This window comes from Urtica dioica, chromosome 7 (genome assembly GCF_054948205.1).
Source record: "Urtica dioica subsp. dioica isolate 48M chromosome 7, U.dioica_male_clone48M_v1_H2, whole genome shotgun sequence".
In the NCBI taxonomy this organism is placed as follows: Eukaryota; Viridiplantae; Streptophyta; class Magnoliopsida; order Rosales; family Urticaceae; genus Urtica; species Urtica dioica.
In genome coordinates, this window is record NC_142762.1 from 38,652,721 (window position 1) to 38,673,715 (window position 20,995).

Below are 20,995 nucleotides of genomic sequence, written 5' to 3' on the forward strand. Positions count from 1 at the left end.
AAATTTATTTTGTGGGGTTAATTTTTATATATCCAATGTAATTTAATGACTTTGATCAATATTATTACCAAATTAGAATTATATAAAGTAATTTTTTGATAAATTAATTTAATTACATATAAAATATTAAAATACAATAAAGTTTGGAGTCGTTTTGCAGTTAGTTAAACTATTTTAATATTATTAAAATCTCACTCCAATATGGAGTGAAATGAATAGTAGAAATTTATATTTGAAGTTTAAATATTTACGCACTCCATAATGGAGTGAGAAATAGAGTTGGATTGAAGCAAATCCAACTCTATTTTCTCTAACGATGTAATCAGATTGGGTTAGTCGGTTTTTTCATGTGCTATCAACCCGAACCGCTACAACTATTTTTTTTATTTTAAAACTCAAACCAACCCGATTGAGAAGTAAAACCAAACCAAACCAACCCAAAAATAATCAGGTTGGTTTGGGTTGGTTTTTTCGGATTATAATTCTCGACAAATGACTTTATAACTTGAATGGAAATCATGTATTTATATTATATACAATGCATCATGTCAAATAAAATCAAAATTTTACTTATCTTTAGAAAGTTTACATATTAAAATAAAAATTACGCCATATTTCTAATTACTAAATCTTCATGTATTCGCAAATAATAAATGTATAATACTGAATATTTTTTATTTAATTATAATATTCTTAAAAATTGATATTTTTTTAACAATAGTACATATAAAATACTTGCAATCTTAAAACAATTAAATGATTAATACCATCGGGTTGGTTTGGTTCAACCCAATCTCACAACTATTATAAGCCAAACCAAACCGAAACAACTGCGGTTTGGGTTGGTTACAACCCAAACTTCATCAGGTTTTAATGGGACGGTTTATAAAAGAGTGTGGTTTGGTTTGGACAATCGGGTTGTTCGGTTTGGCGGTTTTCATGAACACCCTTAATTTTCTCACTTCCTACTCCATTATGGAGTGAGTTGGAGATGGTCTTAGAGCATCTCCTACCTAAAATTCATAAATGCAGTTTCTTTCCCTCTAAAATGAAATTTTTAACACTGAAAAATCATATTCCATTTTTTCTCTAATATTTTAATAAAAACATCCTAGTTATTACATTATAGTCCATATATATTTAACTTGTATCTTTTATATCTAATCATGCTATATAATTTTCTACATAGTATATAAATTTTAAATGATTATGTGGCCCTCAAATAAAAACAAAGTAATATTTTTTTAATGAAATAAATACACATTATATATGACATTTAAATACTTGGAAACCATTATAAATTGAACTGCATCATACTAAAATACTAACTGAAAGAGTTATATAAAATTTTTGTTACTTCAAACAGTAATTCATTTTCAACCCAATACTCCATTTTTAGCACCGAAAAATCATATTCCATTTTTCTCTAATATTTTAATAAAAACTTCCTAGTTATTACATTATAGTCCATATATATACTTAACTCCTATCTTTTATATTCAATCATGCTATATAATTTTATACATATTATATAAATTTTAAATGATTATGTGGCCCTCAAATAAAAACAAAATAATATTTTTTTTATACAATAAATACATATTATATATAACATTTAAATACTTGGAAACCATTATAAATTGAAATGAATCATACTAAAATACTAAATGAAAGAGTTATATAAAATAGAGCAAACTGAAATATTATAAAAAAAAAGACCGAACAACATCCTATACAACGACAACAGCAACAAGAGACTTATTCTATGCCAAATTAATATATCAATATTTTCAATGATGTTGATGAACCCTACATTCCTAAATACTAGATGTTGCTTATGTCTATCATATTGTTTGCACCAAGGATCGACTTCCCGGAGGTTCCGGTCGGGTTCCCTTGAACCGGAGGGGACCGGGACGGGACATGCAGAAACCGTTCCCGTGAACTGAACCCGGTCGAATTCCGGTCGAATCGGACCGGATCCCGTTTTATCTTTAAATGTTTTGGTCCTCATTTCGCGAAACCATACTCTCCCGAGGAAGAAGTGAGCCCATCCCGTCCCAGCCGGATCCCGTTTCTCTTCTCTTCGTCGTTTGCTCAATTCCCGGCCAGATCCTGCGAATTCCTTCGTCTCTGGTCTGCGTCCTGCCGGATCCCGCCCAGCCGAAGCCAATTTTATCAAGATCCCGAGGAACCCAAGAGGTATCACCCTAGTTTTTCATTTTTTAGGATTTTTTTTCAATTTTTTTCTTATGTATTGATGATTATTGTGATGATATTGTTGAATTTTAATTAATTTCGAGATTAGTTGATTATTGTCATGATGAAGTTGAATTAAAATGTTGATTACAATTAATTTGATGATTATTGTGATGGTTATGTTGATATGAATTAATGATTATTGTCGAATTTTAATTAATTCCGAGATTATTTGATTATTGTCATGATGATGGTCTTGAATGTTGAATTAGACTGATGAAAGTTGAATTGAAATGTTGAATTGAAATGATTATTATTATAAGGTATGGCGTCCGACCCGACATACAAGCATTTTGACCTTGTCGAAGGACGTGCATACAAATGCAAGTTTTGCGGGCACATCATTGGAGGTGGTGGAATCACACGTGTGAAGAACCACTTGGCAAAGGAACCGTTTGGCACACTCAACGCTCGACAAGCTTGTCTTTGCAAGCTACAACATGAAGTTGAGCTTGAGAGACAAAAGAGCGAGGTATGCGGACGAAATAGAACCTCTCGATCATCTTGATATCATTGAAAGGGCTTTCGATAGGTCTGGCGCGGATAATGATGGCGACGATGAGTTTTACCGTTGGATCGATCCGGTCCACATGGATGGTGTTGACAACTTGCCCGATCCTTTGGCGCAATCTCATGCTCGGACAGAAGGAATAAACGTCGAACAAGTTTTGAGTGAAGAGGTCGGAGTTGATACTCGTGGTCATGATTCAAGTGGCGGCTCGTCACACGGGGGTAGCGGGTCACCATCACACGGGGGCGGCGAGTTTCAATACGCGGGCGGGGAGCAATCCAGGGCCGGAAGATCTCAATACCAGGGCGGCAAGTCTAAATACCACGGCGGTGGGTCCCAACACGGGGATAAGCCATTCAATCCGTTCTTTTTTGCTCCGGAAAGTGGCGAAAATCAAGGTGGGAACCAAAGAGGTATGAACGATGCCATCTCAATGTCGGGTAGTAATGAAATAGATATATTAACTTCAGAATTTAGAGGGTTCTCTATTACACCCGATGGCTCCGAGATTGGTTATCCACTGTTAACGGCGTCATACGACCTTTACGAGAATCACGCTTACTCATCCTACACTTACGTCCCCGTCCATGTCCCTGTCCCCGTAATACCCGTAATCGCAGTGGAAGACACACAGAAGTCGTACAATGGGTACGGTCAAACCCCTTTCACACGTTGGGAGGACGGTTATCATCCGTACTCGCGTCCTATTAGTCTTAGTCAGGAGTCCTACGATTATCACTTCCGTACGTGGATCAACACATATTCTAGTTCCATGACGTGCTACCAGTATAATATGATAGTGGATGATCAACCACGCCGCAGATCTAGGCGGCGCAGATATCAACCCCCGAGACACTCCACTTATAATTAGTGTATTTTATCGTACGTGTTGTAATAAATTTATACTCTACTTATGGTATTTTTTGTTTAAGAACTCAATTTATGTTTGGTATGAACCTTTGTTTGAAATTTGAACTATGAAAATTATTTTTATTATTGCAAAATATTTGTCTGAATACCCCTCGGGTTCCTACATTTTTTGTCGGTTTTCTCTACGATACACGGTTTCCTACCGGTACCGGTATCCTTTTTGTTGTCTGAATCCCCCTCGGTTTCCTCTCCGGTACACGGTATCCCCCCAAAATTGGGGTCCCGGTACGGTAACGGTACGACGATCCTTGGTTTGCACTTGACTTTGTAATGTATTGTGTTTATCAATTTTTTTATGGGTTTTAATTTATATATATGCCATGTAATTTAATGATATTATATCAATGTTTATACCAAATTAGAATAATATAAATTATTTTGTGATAAATTAATATAATTACGTATAAAATATTAAAATGTAATAGGCTATGGAGTCATTTTGAAATTAGTTAAACTAATTAATATTATTAAATCACACTTCAAAATGGAGTTGAATGAATAATAAAACTCCATATTTAGAGTTTAATTATTCCCCCACTTGAAAATGGAGTTTGATTGGAGCAAACCCAACTCCATTTTGTCACTTCTAACTTTATTATGGAGTGAGTTAGAGATGGCCTTAATGGTGCAATGATTTTTTCCAAAATCTCACGTACATATAAAATTAAGGTGGGAGCTCTCATTCGAACATACCAAAAATCAACAAATTTTAAAGGTTTCCCTCCTCTGAAATTATTTTCTCTTGTAGTTATGTGGTAGTTTCTGCCCATAGTTCTTGGAGTTAGACAGTGTAGTGCATGGTTCATCTCAATCATCGTTGTATTTTAGGAGGCTATCGATTATCAAATCTAGCACTTGTGGGAGAGGATATAAATCTTCAATAAAATTATCAAACGAATCTCGACGATTTTTTTTTCTTTCCTTGTTTAGTTCACACATGTAAACATTTAGTCCAATTTTTAATTTTTTTGTCACTTTGTATTTTTTAATTATTATTTGTCTAATTCTAAATTATTAGTCTTCTGAAAATTTTATTTAATCAATTCTACAAATTATCTATATTCCTGCAAATATCATCATTACTAATTTTAACAAATATTGCTTTGTAATTTCAAGTATTAGGTCGGGTCTTCTACGAATTCGGCCATTTCAAATGACATCGAACTTAATATAAATTACGAACGTCATGGTTCGTTATATCAACCCATAGGGTCGCCAATAATGAGTGATTTATTTTTATATGCTTTACAAACCACTCGATTGACACTTGTTAAGCCGTTTTTTGGTTCAACACTTATTGACACGTGACGTGAGCGGACTTGGCCACGTGTCTTCGAATCTGTGAGATTAATAAAGGGATATTCCTCTTATCGAATGAAGAACGAGAGAATTGATTTCTCAAGTTCTTGGACACGATCGTAGAGGGAATATAATTTGGCTCGGGAGCTTCGGGTTTTGAGAGAGAGTGAACTTATCTCTCCCACTCTAGAGAGAATGGAAGGAGATCGTTCCTCGTTTTTGTGTGAAAATGTATGAGTGGAGTGACTTTGATTCTCTTTGTTCTTGATTTCGGTCTCAAAGGTGTTTCTAGTGAGAGAAATAGCTGAATAGGGGTTTTGATAGAGTCTAGTTAGAGAGAGAGAAAGCCAACCATTGACTAGTGTTTGTCTCAAGTATTTATAGTAGAGCTGTTAGGCTCGGGGTAGTATCGTCATTTGACAGTTATTGGAGGGACAGTCCTGTTTGGAGGGGAGCGGAGCGGACGAGACCTATTGAAGGGTCAGGAGGCGTCACACGTCCTGCCAGGGGGTCTGGAAGCTCGTCTCGTCCTGCCAAGGGGTAACGAGACGTGACGTGTCCTGCTAGGCGGTAGAGAGGCTTGACTTGTCCTGCTAGGGGGTCAGGAGGCTTGTCCCGTCCCGCCAGGAGAGCTTGTCTCGTCCTGCCAGGGGGGTGACGAGACATGACACGTCCTGCTTGGCGGTCGGGAGGCTTGACTCGTCCTACCAAGGGGTCAGACGGCTCGTCCCGTCCCGCCAGGGGGGTAACGAGACGTGACGCGTTCTGCTTGGTCAGGTGGCTTGACTCATCCTGCGAGGGTGTCAGGAGGCTCGTCCCGTCCCGCCAGAGGGTGACGAGACGTGACGCGTCTTACTTGGTCGGGTGGCTTGACTCATCCTGCCAGGGGGTCAGGAGGCTCGTCCCGTCCCGCCAGGGGGGTAACGAGACGTGACGCGTCCTGCTTGGTCGGGTGGCTTGACTCATCCTGCCAGGGGGTCAGGAGGCTCGTCCCGTCCCGCCAAGGGGTAACGAGACGTGACGCGTCATGCTTGGTCGAGTGGCTTGACTCATCATGCGAGGGTGTCAGGAGGCTCGTCCCGTCCCGCCAGGGGGTGACGAGACCTGACGCGTCCTGCTTGGTCGGGTGGCTTGACTCGTCCTACCAGGGGGTCAGGAGGCTCGTCCCGTCCCGCCAGGGGGGTAACGAGACGTGACGCATCCTGCTTGGTTGAGTGGCTTGACTCATCCTGTCAGGAGGTTCGTCTCGTCCCGCTAGGGGGGTAACGTGACGTACCCATGAGTTATGAGACCTGCCAGGGGGTCATGAGATTCGCCAGGGGGGGAGGGGGGTCATGAGACATACCCATGAGTCATAAGACCTATTAGGAGGTCATGAGAATCGCCAGGGGGGTCATGAGACGTACCCATGAGTCATGAGACTCGCCAGGGGGGTCATGAGATGTACCCAGGAGGTCATGAGACTCGCCAATGAGACGTGCCCATGAGTCATGAGACCTGCCAGGGGGTCATGAGACTCGCCAAGGGGGTCATGAGACGTACCCATGAGTCATGAGACCTGCCAGGAGGTCATGAGACTTGCCAGGGGGGTCATGAGACGTGCCCATGAGTCATGTGACCTGCCAGGGGGTCATGAGACTCGCCAGAGGGTCATGAGACGTACCCATGAGTCATCAGACCTGCCAGGGGGTTATGAGACTCGCCAAGGGGGTCACGAGACGTACCCATGAGTCATGAGACCTGTCAGGGGGTCATGAGACTCGCCAAGGGGGTCACGAGACGTACCCATAAGTCATGTGACCTGCTAGGGGGGTCATGAAACTTACGCATGGGTCAGGAGACGTACCCATGAGTCATGAGACTCGCCAGGGGGTCGTGAGACTTACCCCGGGTCACGAGACGTACCCACGAGTCATAAGACTTGTCAGGGGGTCATGAGACCTGAGGGGTGGTCTTGGGACCTAATGACGTGACATTTTGTCTTGATGGTTTGTCATGGGACCTGATGACGTGGCATTTTATCTTGATGGTTTGTCATGGGACCTGATGGGTGGTCATGGGACCTGATGACATGGCATTTTGTCTTGATGGTTTGTCATGAGACCTGAGGGGTGGTCATGGGACCTGATGACGTGGCCACCTGACTTTTCCTTATTTTCTTTGGGCCGGCTTCGTGTACATCTCTTTTTTGGGTTGGGCCGTAGCTTTTCTCGTGAAGGAAAATGACCCATAACAACACTACTACAAACCTTGAAAATATTATTTTGATTACAAAAGGCTAGGCAGATATCAAATATATTTATTAAATATTTAAATTGGTTCTCATTATATACAGAATATTATTTTTAAACTTTGCAATTTATTTACACGACCTCATTTTATAACAGAAAAATAAAAACTCGTAATTGAGTCTTGTAGCCATACATGAACTTAGTGTTACATTTCTTCTAGTAGAATGCAGTTTGACCAATGATACCTTACCTGACGAAATTAGAACAAGGAAAAATGACACATATATATCTTGTATTTTAGTAAAATATCAAGTTTAACTTTTGGTTTTCAAGAATGTCGAGTTCATACCATCTGTTTAACTAAAATGACCAAATTAGACTCTGAAATAGACAACAATGCCACGAATCTTCTTTTCATTGAATTTTTTTATTGATTTTTCATTGACATCGACTATAATATTTAAAGAGATTTGTAACTAACTATGTCATTTTAAACATGTGATTTTGGATCTAGCCTACGTTTGATAATTTTTAGGGATATAGTCAAATGGCTTATGTGGCAATAATTAAAGTCTGATTACTCTTTTTTATTAACAAATCGTCACTTTCTCTCTCCTATTTTTTTTCAAATAATTTTTTTTGCATCAAAACTTCAAAAATTCGTATCTTACTCATACGGACTCGAAATTGAGTCCTACAAATTCGTGGCGTCGAGATCTTCAAAAATAGATCCATTGTGTTTGATGAAAAATTATGTTTAATGCATCATATTTACGTTTCCATTTTTTTTTTTATAATTTCAAAAAATTTCAGTTATTTTCATATTTAATATAGTAACGTGATTTTTCTACATATATGGTATTAAACATGATTTTTCATCAAACACAATGGATCTATTTTTGAAGATCTCAGTGTCACGAATCCGTAGGATTTGGAATCACTCAATTTCGAGTTCATATGAGATATATATGGTTTTTTGAAGTTTTTATGTAAAAAAAAAAGTGTATGAAAAAAGTAGAAGAGGGAAAATGACGAATTTGTTAATAAATAAGGGTAAATCAGACCTTAATTATTGACACATAAACATGTTGGCTATTTCCCTAAAAGTTGTGAAACATAGGCTAAAAACAAATTTCATAGTTTCATTTTGGTTATTTTGCTACACTGTAAACACCACTGTAAACACCAATTATCTTTATGCATTCTCGCCATATATGTAATTTATTTAAAAATTAAAAGATAAATAACAGTCTCTTAATCGTGAAGAACACATAAAGATTCAAAGAGGTAAAAACTGACAGTTGATAATCATCAAAATCACATATTCGAACAGAGAATTCAGGATTTATAGTTGCAATTCGAACACGGAATGAAGTCATCTCTTGGGAGATATAAATTTTATTATTTAATTTTAATTTAAGACTATTTTTATTTCAATATTGAGAATTTGGAAGTTAGGGTACTGGTTTGAATTTTATTTGATTTTCTTATATAAGAGTTAATATCAATGAAAACGAGATTTGTGACACTGTTATCCATTTTATGGTATAATTTCGTCATTTTAGTTAAACAGAGAATATGAACTCGACATTTTAAAAAATCAAAGATTAAACTCGACATTTCACTAAAACACACAGTATATACGTGTTATTTTCCCTTGAAACAATTTATGTGATTAATTATACATTTACTACATTGAGTTCTCATTTTCGAACGAAAGTAAATTAATTGCTATATAGGTGGTTTTAAAATAGTTTTGAAAAAATAAATGGTTTTGTTGTTACATGTGAATTGGGTTATTTTAAGGTTTGACAACACAGTAGAAGATGTCATGGAACTTCTTGGAATATTTTGGCTCGCTTGAATAGATATCATTTGTGCTGGTTTTTATTTTTTTTCTTTGAATATTATTATTTTTCTGGCTTGATCTGCATAGAACTTTTGCTACCGAAATCTTTTATAAAACCTTACCTTGCCATCCATCTCATTGGCCCTAATAAATCACGTGCTTTTGCTCTTGGAGGTTTTTTTTTAACCCGTCCAGCATTTTTAAATCTTTGATGTCCAGTGAGAATCGAGAAAATGGTTGCTTTGTTTGTTTGTTTGTGAATTTAGGTCTTGTACGTCTCACTTATTGATGTGTGATCGTGATTTTTCAAATACAAGGGAGAATGATTGAGTAGAAGTGAAGAAATCTAAAATTCATGGAGAGCTTGGGTTTAATCATGAGTACTAGTAGGAAATGACATTAATTGCGAGTCATTCAGTTAAGACTGTTGTAATCCTTGGTGAAATTAATATTCGTTGGGCAAACGATTATCAAGATGTAGGTGTAGATTACATCGAATTAAATTACCTATTTTGTGTGTTATTTTACTTTACGCTTGTTTATTATTATAGTATTACTTTCTGCGGCACTTTGTCACGAAACTTTCATCAACAATTCTATGACATCCTTAGGAAATGATACACTTTCTAATTTTTGAAATGAGAGTTTGCATATGTAAATCGTATGGTTGATCAAGAACGTATATACTACAAACGAAATAAAACTTCCCAATTTTAGGTTTTTTTTTTCTTCTTCTAGTTGACGAAAACCATAGAAATGAATATATTATTTAGTGTCTTTGATTAACTTAAAGCTAACATAGACTACCTCATTAGGTTTTGGTTCCCAATTGTAAATGGAACCACTTTTTATATTATTTTAATTGTTTTCCTTTGATGCTTCGAATTGAGCCTTTTGAACAAGAAAACTTAACATACCTAGAAGGATAGTCAACATTAATGATCCCCTAATCCTAATATTGAGGCACCATCACAAATATCCATTACTGAGAGATTTGCAAATCTCTCAAATGTGAAGAACAAAGTAGGCTTTTGAGAGTCCCTTTACATTCATTAAGCAAAGAAAGAGAGAGGAAATAGGGAATAAGTGTTAAGTGGTCCCAATAAAACCCCCATTTGGGTTGCTAATTAATAATGGATAGAAGCAAGTGGTAAAGACTATATAGGCATAACCAAAAAAGCCCACGCTTTTCTTTCCTTCCCATCTCTCTTTGCTTGCTCTAACTCATAGGATACGTGCACATTTTTTTCCCCTCAACCATACCCTTATATTTTCAAATTTCCTCTTATAAAATATTAGAAAGGACCTATGGTTTCTATAAATAATCATTCCTCCAAATCACTTTCATATACATCGAGAGGCTTGAGACAACCCAGTTGTATCCATCTAAGGCCATTAAGAAGAAAATGAAACATTCTTCCATGAAGACCATTTTTTGGGCAATTCTCATCATCATGATGGGGATGAAAGCGATGTAAATCCAGCCATCCATTGCATTTACTTTGACCCGAGTACATGGTCCCAATTTAATTTCCGAAGGTAAAACTAAAATCTGAAATCAATACGCTCGAAATAATTTAAATTTAGTTATAAATTTAAGGGGAAGGAATTATCCGACATGCAAATGTAGTTTTGGAGTAAACAGTATTTACAATTTGTGGGTTGTAGAGGTTTGGGTCTTCCTTTGATCGGGATCAAAGCATCGCGTGAGGTTAGACTCGATACTGATGTGATTTCATGCAGTCGATTAGAGGGGAGATCAAGAGAGACGAGACATTTGGTTTCGTTGCTCTTCAACATTTTGTGAGGTCTTTTGTTTAATATAGTTTACTATGTACTATGAATGATACACAACCAAATACATGAAATGCTCTGAAAAAATTAACAAATATAATAATGAAAGTTGACAACGTGGAAATATTTTACACTTAATCAGATTTGAACTCACTCTCTCACGAGATAAAAACACTAAGCGGCAATCGTTTTTATTTATTTATTATTATCTTGTAATTGTATAGCCGGTTTGAATTTTCAATTGATCTTGAATTTCTTTCTAATTGCTTTGAGCCCTTATTAAACCTAAGGTTGAAATGGAACAAACCGAAAATTTTATTCGTTCTGGCACAGTTACTATTTCGGTACTGTTCATAAATTTTTTTTATTTTATTTTTTAGTTTTTAATAATATGATTTATTTTATATTTAAATTTTTTTATTTTGTGAATAGTGTCGAAACAAACCAAAATTTCGGGTTGGTCATGAGTTGAATGGTATTGGACGTGGAACATTCTGTTTCGATCACTTCGGAATTTCGAATTAGTCGGAATGGAATTTCCATTCCATCCGATAGGCGATAGCCTGCTCTTAACTTTTTATTATCTAGTGTTTTAATCACAATTGTTGTGGTAGCTCACATTTTCTTTTAGTGAAATTATCCATATTTATATATTTGTCTCTTTTGATTTTCCTCGTCAATTCACTTCTCTCTAGTCACCTCAATCATTTAACGCCGTAGTGATGACACTAATTAAGTTGAATTATTATTTTTTTTCAAAAACATAACTGAAAGTTTGAATATTCATTAGTTTTTGGATCTTGTAAAATATTTTTACCATTTATTACCAAGCAAATTCTCAACCACTTGCCGGATTCTCAATCCACAGTTACCATAATAAATAATGCTCTGAATTTCAATAAGGATTCTTTGTTTGGCAAATGTGGGAAGTTAGATTAAAAATATGAGATTCGGTCACCAACGTCACGTTTCCTAAAAGAGCTTATCACAGCTGTCATTTTATTATTATTATTTTTAATACTATTTATGCTCTATATAAATTTAGCAAATTATTTGGATTGATCATACGCTTAAATTAACAATTTTTACGTATTATTTTAAAATGAAAAGATCAAACATAATTTGTAATAGCGACAGACTTGCTGCCACAAACTCACAGCTGTTGTGATAAGTCTCATGTTGACCTCAAACATAATCAGAAGAGCTATTTGAAAATGCTAAAAGAATAATAATAATAACAAATAACATTCGCCGTTAACGACCTTATAATTATAATAGTTATAATATAATAATAATAATAATAGTTATAATATTTCGGCTGGTTGACAATATATTCAGTAAAAGCATTTGGCACAAATAAAATAAATAAGATAGAAAAAACACCATGACACAACAAATTAATTTATGTAAAAAAAATTATTCCATAAATTCATTTAAATTAAAAGTCAAAATACACGTTGTTAAACAACCCTTTGGTTTATAGTAGCTACTTAAACTTAATTGGCGTTTATTGTTATTAATATTATTATTATTATTGGCATTTAGCTTGATATTGATTTCGGGACTCACAACATCCAAATTCATGGAAAAAAAATTACTCAAATGGATTCATTAACAATAACAAATTGGAAGATGAATAAGGGATCATAAAATAAATCAAAGATAATTATTTTAAGTTTGGTAAATATTTAAGTAAAGTAAGTTAAGGGGGCGCGCAAATCAATGTCTTTAAAAATGTGTATTGCTTCCAAGTCTTCGCTTTCCAATGAAAATCTTAAAAGAAAGACCAACATACTCTTAAGATGTCCCATTCTCCAAAAACTCACGAGCACCCAACTTTATACCTAAATTGAAATTAAATTAAATGAAATTCGTTACATAACCCAATATAAATTAGATTTCCTGGTCCCCCACCCCACAACAATAAGAAAATGCACACATAATTATAGGACTATTTATTAGATTAATATGTTAAAAGAAGAAATATACTCGAGCAATTTAAATTTGTGTCACCAATATAATAGATTAATGTGTAAAAAAAACTAGTTAATCATTGAGAACCCATTTAGTGGACAGGAACAATATAAATAAAAATAAAAAAGCTCATCATTCCCACTAAGATATAAGTTTCTCCGCCGTTTGATGGGTCCTGAGGAGAGCCAAAGGGACGGCTTAGATTAAACAGAAGCATTTGTGGCGCAATTCAACGCGGAAGAGATGAAAATATCCATTTTGTCCTAAAAAGAAAAAAGAAAAAAGAAAATGCATAATTAAAGGGAATAATATTGTAAGGTGTCCTAAAAAGACTGATTATGCATGGAAGAAGGTTTCAAAGACAACATATACAAGGAACCTCATCATTCCTGCTCTTCTTCTTCTTTTTTTTTTAGCATTTGAAAAAGTGAAAAATAACACAAGAAACAATAAAAATATCTAGGAAGAATAACAAGCAAACAAAACCCACCAAATTTCAATGGAATAGAGGGGAATTAAAGGAGCAAAGTTCAGTAGCTCGAGGAAGAAAAAAAGGAAAGAAGATGCCAAATTTAGCACTAAAATCAATATATATGTATGTACTCTCTCATGAAACTCTTGAATCGTAAGAATTTATTTTGGTATTTGTCAACTTGTTAGAGTGAAGTAAAACTGTAGCAAGCGAGTAGAAATAGAATCAGAAAATCCCAGTCAGTGAGTCAATCATCTCAGCCGGTCAAACACTTTGCAAAACCAATGATCCCAATTCTCAACAACAAATCAACCTCAAAATTAATTATATAATTAATTACCATTTCCCTTTATTCTTTTTTCCATTTCTCTCTCTAACCCCACACCCCTTAATAAAACTATTCATAATGGGGCGTTATTCCACTTTTAAGGACCTTTATTTTTCTTGTTATTTAAAAAATAAATAAAAACGCATGAAATAGGAACGGAGGTAGCTCATGAGAATTTCATGGACTCTAAAGCTCTAAAACCCAAAACCGCTTCCCAAATCTCTCTCTCTCTCTCTCCATACATATACATATACATATACATACATACACATAGATGTATAGATTCATGTTTTTATGGCCATATATATACACATACATGAAAATGGGAAATTAGAAATATGATGAATCATCTTTTCCCCTGAGTAGGAAACACCCATCATTGCCTCCAACAATCCTTTTTTCCCTTTCAATTCTTCTTCTTCTTCTTCCAATAAACAAACAGAACAGAACAGAGCACATTCTCATTTCTCTGCTTCTTTCTTTCTTTCTTTCTTTCTTCTGAGAGATTGTATAACAATGGAGGCTTCGTCGGCGAACTCGGTGAACGGGTTCTACGCCTTCCTGACCCGAGGAATAGAGGATCTCGAGAGAGTCTACGTGGCGACCAGCTTCATGTCCGTACAGTTCCTCCAGAGGACTCTCTCGCTCCTCCGATCCTCTCACTCGCGCCTCACCGTGCTCGTCCACACTCTCCACCTACCGCTGGGCGACAAGTGGCTCGACGAGTACATGGACGAGAGCGCCAAGCTCTGGGACGCCTGCCACGTCATCAAGTCCGCCATCTCCCCCATGGACTCCCTCTGCTCCTCCGCGCTCTCCGCCGCCGCGGCCTCCTCTCTCATCCGCGATCGCCGCCGCCAGGTAAATCCACCGATCGAGCGATTTCCTCGATTCCTAAACCTAATTGATTTCGACTGTTTCTTTTAGGTTCTGAGGGCGATATCGGGGAGCCGGAGAGAGGCGACGGCGATGGAGGAGGAGAACAGAGCGGCGGCGGAGACCAGAGTCCAGCCGCTGAGCCTGAGATTCGACGAGAAGATGGGCGTGGAATCGAAGCTGAACGGATTCAGCGGATTCAGAGGAGTTCTGTACGCCATGAGGAACGTGAGCTCTCTGCTGATCACGATCCTCCTCCACGGCGTGGTGTGTTCGTGGTGGCCGGAGGCAGCGGGGATCCGATCGCCGTCGGCGATGACGGACGGGAGGTCGGGCTTCATGGCGGCGACGGCGAGGCTTCAGCAGAGAGTTGCGGCGGAGATCGGAGGAGGCGTCGGAGGAGGGAGGCCGGGGATGGTGATGTACGAGTTCCGGCGAGCGAAGGCGGCGATGGAGGAGTTGGAGAGGGTTTGCTCCGCGGCGGCGGAGGAAGAGGAGGTTAGGGTTGCGGCGGAGAGTGTTAGGGTTTGGTTCGTCGCGCTCAGGTCCGGCGCGGAGGGAATCGTTGGGCAGCTCGATGACTTTTTCGATGAGATTGTCGAGGGAAGGAAAAGGCTCTTGGATTTTTGCAGCCATAGATAGGGAAAGAGCCATTGAAGGAGACACACAGGTTCAGAGAATGATCATCACAGAAACAGAGAGATTCAGAAAAGAAAACAGAGATTGTTTGTTTAGTTTTTTTTTATTATTATTATTATTCTTATTATTAAGACAGTAGTAACTAAGCAGCAGTAGTATAAATTAAAAAAAAAAAAAAAAAAAAAAAAAAAAAAAAAAAAAGGTAAAGTAAAGAAAGGAAGGTAGCAGAGAGATGGGTTTGGTTGGTTGGTAGAAATTGTGTCCGATTTTTTTAACCCTTTTTTCTTTTTTACGATTCTCTTTCAGTCGATTTCTTCTTCTTCTTCATTTCGTTTACTATTTTTTTTTCTTTTTTTCTTTTAACAGATATGATAGTTGTATTGTAAGCGGTAACTTTGTAGAGGTTGGTGTGGACTTGTTAAGGAATGGAAGGGGAAAAACAAAAAGGGAAAGTTCTATGAGTAAAAAGAACAAAAGTAGAGTAAAAGAGCAGTTACAAGTTTCTGTAAATGTTCTTTTTTTTTTTCTTTTCTTTCTTTGGCCTGTGTAACTGAGAAGAGCTGCTTTGGACTCTACTATATGTCTATTATCTACATATATGTTTAAATAAATACGGGGATTTTAGTCAGCCTTAAAAAAATATTAGATCAAAGATTGAAAAAGCGATTGACGGTTTTGTAAATCAATGTTATAAGGAAAAGGGCGAGACTTTAAAAAAGAAAAAGAAAATCGAAGCTTCGCGTTTAAATTAATTACATGATGTTTACACTTACAGACATGCAAATCCTGATTAGGATTCGTGTCAAACTTGTAATAAGTTGAATAGATTTCCCTCCTAATTATTCCTTTGTTTTTTGTTTTGTGTCTCTCTTAGTGTTATTGCTTCACGTAAAGGTCAAAAATAAAAGAAGAAAAATGAGATTTTGGGTTGTTGATTTAGTAATATACTAATGATTCGAGTTGGGAAATAATGATGAAAAGTGAAGGGAATGGAAGAGCACTGTGAGATTCCTGGGCATAGCTTTAATTTTAAAAGCAACTTCTTTTGCTCCTCTTAGGAAGCTTTTGTCTGATTCGATTCACTTTGAAAGCAATGGATTTGATGATGAAAGCTTCTAAAACCACAACCTATCTTCCTGACATGTCTCTCTCTCTACCCAAATGAAATGTGATATATGTTTCCTCTCTCTCTCTCTCTCTCTGCTAATATTTTTGTCCATGCCAAATTTCCTTCGATCCTCTTTTTGGGGCGTTGGAGGAATTAAAATATGCATAAGAATACAAAGCAGGAAATTTTGGGGTCACTTTCTCACACTATGCTAACCGTATCTCATGCTTTTTTGTCCTTTGCCGGAAATTCATGCTTTGCCTCCCTTGGAGGTGTCCATTTACAGGCTCAACTTAATCTAAATTATTAAAGTATTCGGTAAAAAAAAAAATTAAAAACTAGGATACAAAATAGAATAGAATATTAATAATAACAATTAGGTCATTGTTTTTTCTTTTGTATCATCAGTGCTCCTCTGACCCCAACTAAGAATAAGAAATATTGCCCTCAACCCGGCAAACCGTGGGCTAGTGATAATCATAACCAGACAAAATGCCCTTTGACCCTTTTAAAAAAAAACAAGATAAGAAAATAAGGAGGAATATTATAATGTCTACGTGTGATGTTCAATGATTTTTGTTATTTTCCCTTGTGTGAGGCCGTGAGGGTAACTTGAATACAGTAGTAAGATGGAAATTTTGATATTGACAGCTTTGACATACAAACCAGAGCGTTTGGTAGTTATAGTTCAAGTAAGCGCGGCTCAAAAATAAAATAAGAAACAAAAACAAAACAGTGAATAAACAGAAATTCAATACACATAGTTGTACGTATTTATTTTTAACATGATACAAGTAAAACAAACTACAAAGTACAAACAAAACTGGACAAATTTCTTTGTATACATATTGACCAAATATGTCAAAGAGTTCTCTCCAAACAGTACCCTTCTTGAAGTGCCAAAGTCTAACAAATCATAGGCGTATCCAGATTAATATATATATATATATATATATATATATATATATAATATATAATATACATCATAGACCATTAAAAACTACAACAAATTTGGCTGCATCTTCTTCACAAGGAAGTGCATACATGAATCCATGTTTCTTTACAAAATGGCAAGCATATAATAAGGAAGATTGCTGAGTATCTGATTTTTATATATTCTTCTAGCATGATGGCTCACTCTGTTATTTACAAAGCTAATGATGGGAAAATACTCTCAAGAAGATTTTTTTTTTTTTTTCTGTGAAATATTGTGGTCAAGATAAAGACATCGAATATACTCGCAAAACGACTTGTTTCACTTCTGTTCAACTATCATATCCTGGCATTGCGAATTGTGTAGCGAATGCCTCGACTCGATTTCCGAGCTCAACAATGTCCTTGTTATTATGAAGACCTTTGAGGAAATCCTTGGCCATAATCCCATGTTCTTTTTGCACGACGCACGTAATCTGAGCTGCTCTTAGAAGAAAGTCGGCCATTGTCTCAAAGTCGGCCTCAACACAACCTCGTGATGTCATAGCCGGAGTACCTTCATAAGAACAAGTAGAAACATATTCAACTATAGAACACCACATGGACAGTAAAAACAATAGATGATTAGCTTCTAGACAAAGAATATATCAGGATCAATTGGTACGAGTGTGACAAACCATGGGGGATAATTGATGTTCTAAATAAAAATAAAGATCAGTATCAACAAACACTCGGTATCATGATCTTCCATATAAGGTTTTTAGGAGACAAGATAGCCACTTACCGATTCTCACACCTCCTGGAGAAATCACGCCAGTGTCACCAAATATAGCGCATTTATTCAGAGTTATGTGACACATCTCACAGACCTTTTCATAATTTTTGCCTGAAACAAATGATGATTACGATCAGATTATGCAAGACTTATTTTTGCATTATTTATGCCCAGCCAAAAACGAGAATGTAAAAAAGTGTTTGAAACACAATATTAGCAGCAGTTTACTCCATGAAAAAAACAGTCGCCAAGAGATTTACACAAGCATTAGCTCCTTGTGAATTTGTAAAGGCTGCTTGGTACTTCGTACTAATTACTATTTGCTATCAAGCTGAAAATAAAAATGCTATATATTCCAACTGGTTGATGTTAAAGCATCAGGTGCATATGTGATGTTGACTGGGTCCATAAGAATACTATTTATTGTTTACGATAATATGGGTCCACATCAATGCACATATAGAATTTCTCATGTTAAAAGCGTTTAGTTACTACTTTCAACATTTTAATTTTCAGATAAGGTGAATAAAAGTAAAATAGTGTATTCTCAAACAATATTTTCAAGAAGCCAACAATAACCATGGAAGTCTACGGCCCTGTGCATGCTACTCTCCAATCTGTACTAATTGAGTTCATATTCTATTTCTGAGTTCAACCTACAAATAGCATCAAACCTTCCTATTTCTATATCCAAGATGGTTTTAAAAGCAAGAAATTCAACACGGTCTAAGAAAGTATACCTATTAATCCAAGAGCAGTCAAATCCCAGAGCAACAAGTGATTGTCTGTACCCCGAGTTACCAATCTGCATTTTCTTCTTAACAAAGCGGATGCTAAGGCGTTGGCGTTCTTCCGCACCTGTCGCATGTATGCTTTGTACTCCGGACTTGCGACCTGTTTTAAAGCTATAGCAAGAGCAGCGATGTGATTGTTGTGGGGACCGCCTTGCAACGCCGGGAAAACGGCAAAGTTTATCTTCTCCTCGTCATAGTGGCTACTTCCCTCTCCGTTGTGCGAGCCTTGCTTTCTTGTTCTCATACCTTTCTTGTAGAAGATTATACCTCCCCTAGGGCCTCGGAGACTTTTGTGCGTTGTTGACGTGACAATATCACAATAATCAAACGGGCTTAGGCATTCCTGCAACGAAAAAGAAAAAGAAAAAAGTTAACTCTATGCCAAAACTAAATCATGTAGAAAAAGAGTTATTGTATCTATCAAATCATTTCATTTTGATTGAAGACTTGTCTTAAACTAAGTTAACCTACAAATTATGGATGAAATAAGACCATATTTAAACAGGAAATGGAAACTGCACACTTCAGAAACTAAGAAAATTTCTTACCTTTGCAGCGATTAGACCACTGATTTGAGCCATGTCACACATCAACAAGGCACCACATTTATCTGCAATGTGTCGAAACCTAGCGTAGTCCCATTCCCTGGGGTACGAACTACCACCACAGATAAGTATCTTTGGGCGAAAATCGAGTGCTTTTTCCTCGAGCTTCTCATAGTCCACATAACCCGATTGCGGATTTACCTTGTACGGAAGACTCTCAAAGAAAATAGACGCGCCAGAGACTTTCTTCCCACTCGGAGTATAGTACCCGTGACTCAAGTGCCCTCCGCACGGAGAGTCCAACCCCATGATCCGATCTCCGGGGGACAAAAGTCCCGTGTATACAGCGAAATTCGCTGATGTACAAGAATAAGGCTGAACGTTCACACCCCACTTCTCAGGGTCGAGTTCAAACGCAGCTAACGCTCGCTCGCAGCAGAGCAATTCGAGCTGATCGATGTTCTGATTACCAGAATAGAGCCTCGCACCAGGCATTCCTTCAGAGTACTTGTTGGTCAAATGACTGCCAAGGGCTTCCATAACCGCCTTGCAGACGAAATTCTCCGAAGCAATCAATTCAATCCCTCTGAACTGTCTCTGCTTCTCCTTCTCCATAATCGCGTGAATCTCGGGATCCGCGACCTTCAGCGGCTCGTTCCCCCAAGACCTCACAGCTCTCCGTCTAGCTTCGAGGTCCGATTCCGCCGCAGCGCACTTTGGTGGCGGAGCCGCGTGGAACAACGGCGAGTCATCTCTCCGCCTCTTCAGACACATAGGCTGTCCCATGAGACTGAATTTCTTGTCTTCCAAGTCACCTTGATCCTCGCCATTATCAACACCAAAGTTCTCGTCCTTTTTCTCCAACAATTGAAATGAAAATTTCGAGGCAGACATAGAAGCCGGAGATAAGTGCGAGTCTAGACCAAGTGACAGACGAGGTTGAACCTCCGAGAAATCCATAATCGATCAAGTTCAACAACGACTCCAGAAAGGTACAGAAATCAAACCTCGAATTGTAACACAAAATCCCTTCGATTCGCGGCTACGGATAAGCGTAAAAACAACAGAAACAGCGACAGCAACGCCTGATACAGCTGCAGTGAAAGAATCGCGGCGATGAGCTTCGATGTGTGGCCGAAGTAGAAGCAATTTCCATGAAACCGTATCGACTCGGAAAAAAGAACTTTAAAACCCTAATCGCGAAATTCTTCAGAGTTTTTTTTTTCTTTCTTTTTGTCTCTGTTTTCCTTTCTGAGGATAAATGTGTAATTAAAATCAGGAGGAAATGGGAAGCAAATATATTTTATTTGCAGTGACTTGAGACCGTTAATTGGGGGGATGAACCTGGCTTCGATTTCGATAAGTCGTGGGTGGATCGTAAATATCACGTGGTCAAATGTCATTGGATGCTTACTTTTCTTTTTTTGTTCTTTTTTTTTTTTGCTCTGGATGTCATTGTAATTGGGTGCTGACGTGTTTTGGAAGTTGATTTGGTTTTTTTTCGTGGCCGGAATAAAGTCTAGGTTCATTCATTGTCGCCAGTTGTGAATTCTGGCTTGACGTTCGGTATTAAATATTCGAATGACGTGGCATTTTTCGCTCTCTTAATGATTTAAGATATTTTACTCCAACGCCGGGGCGTCGTTCGATTTCCGACACGTGTTACATTAATGTTCCC

The 20,995-nt window shown here is 37.4% G+C and overlaps 2 protein-coding genes across 2 annotated transcripts; one reads left to right on the forward strand and one right to left on the reverse strand.

Annotated features, from left to right (window-relative positions):
- The first annotated feature begins 13,810 nt into the window (after window positions 1-13,810).
- On the forward strand, window positions 13,811-15,737 carry LOC149391390 (uncharacterized). The gene is made up of 2 exons (XM_089620971.1): window positions 13,811-14,508; window positions 14,575-15,737. The coding sequence occupies exons 1-2, from the start codon at window positions 14,164-14,166 to the stop codon at window positions 15,163-15,165; spliced, it is 936 nt and encodes a 311-aa protein (XP_089477097.1). The 5' UTR covers window positions 13,811-14,163; the 3' UTR covers window positions 15,166-15,737.
- Window positions 15,738-17,268: 1,531 nt separating this feature from the next.
- Window positions 17,269-20,588, reverse strand: LOC149391391 (serine hydroxymethyltransferase 7-like). The gene is made up of 4 exons (XM_089619022.1): window positions 19,321-20,588; window positions 18,719-19,115; window positions 17,988-18,089; window positions 17,269-17,759 (listed from the first exon to the last, which is right to left on the reverse strand). Exons 1-4 carry the CDS (start codon window positions 20,275-20,277, stop codon window positions 17,536-17,538), a joined length of 1,680 nt encoding a protein of 559 aa, XP_089475148.1. The 5' UTR covers window positions 20,278-20,588; the 3' UTR covers window positions 17,269-17,535.
- Between the last annotated feature and the right edge of the window lie 407 nt (window positions 20,589-20,995).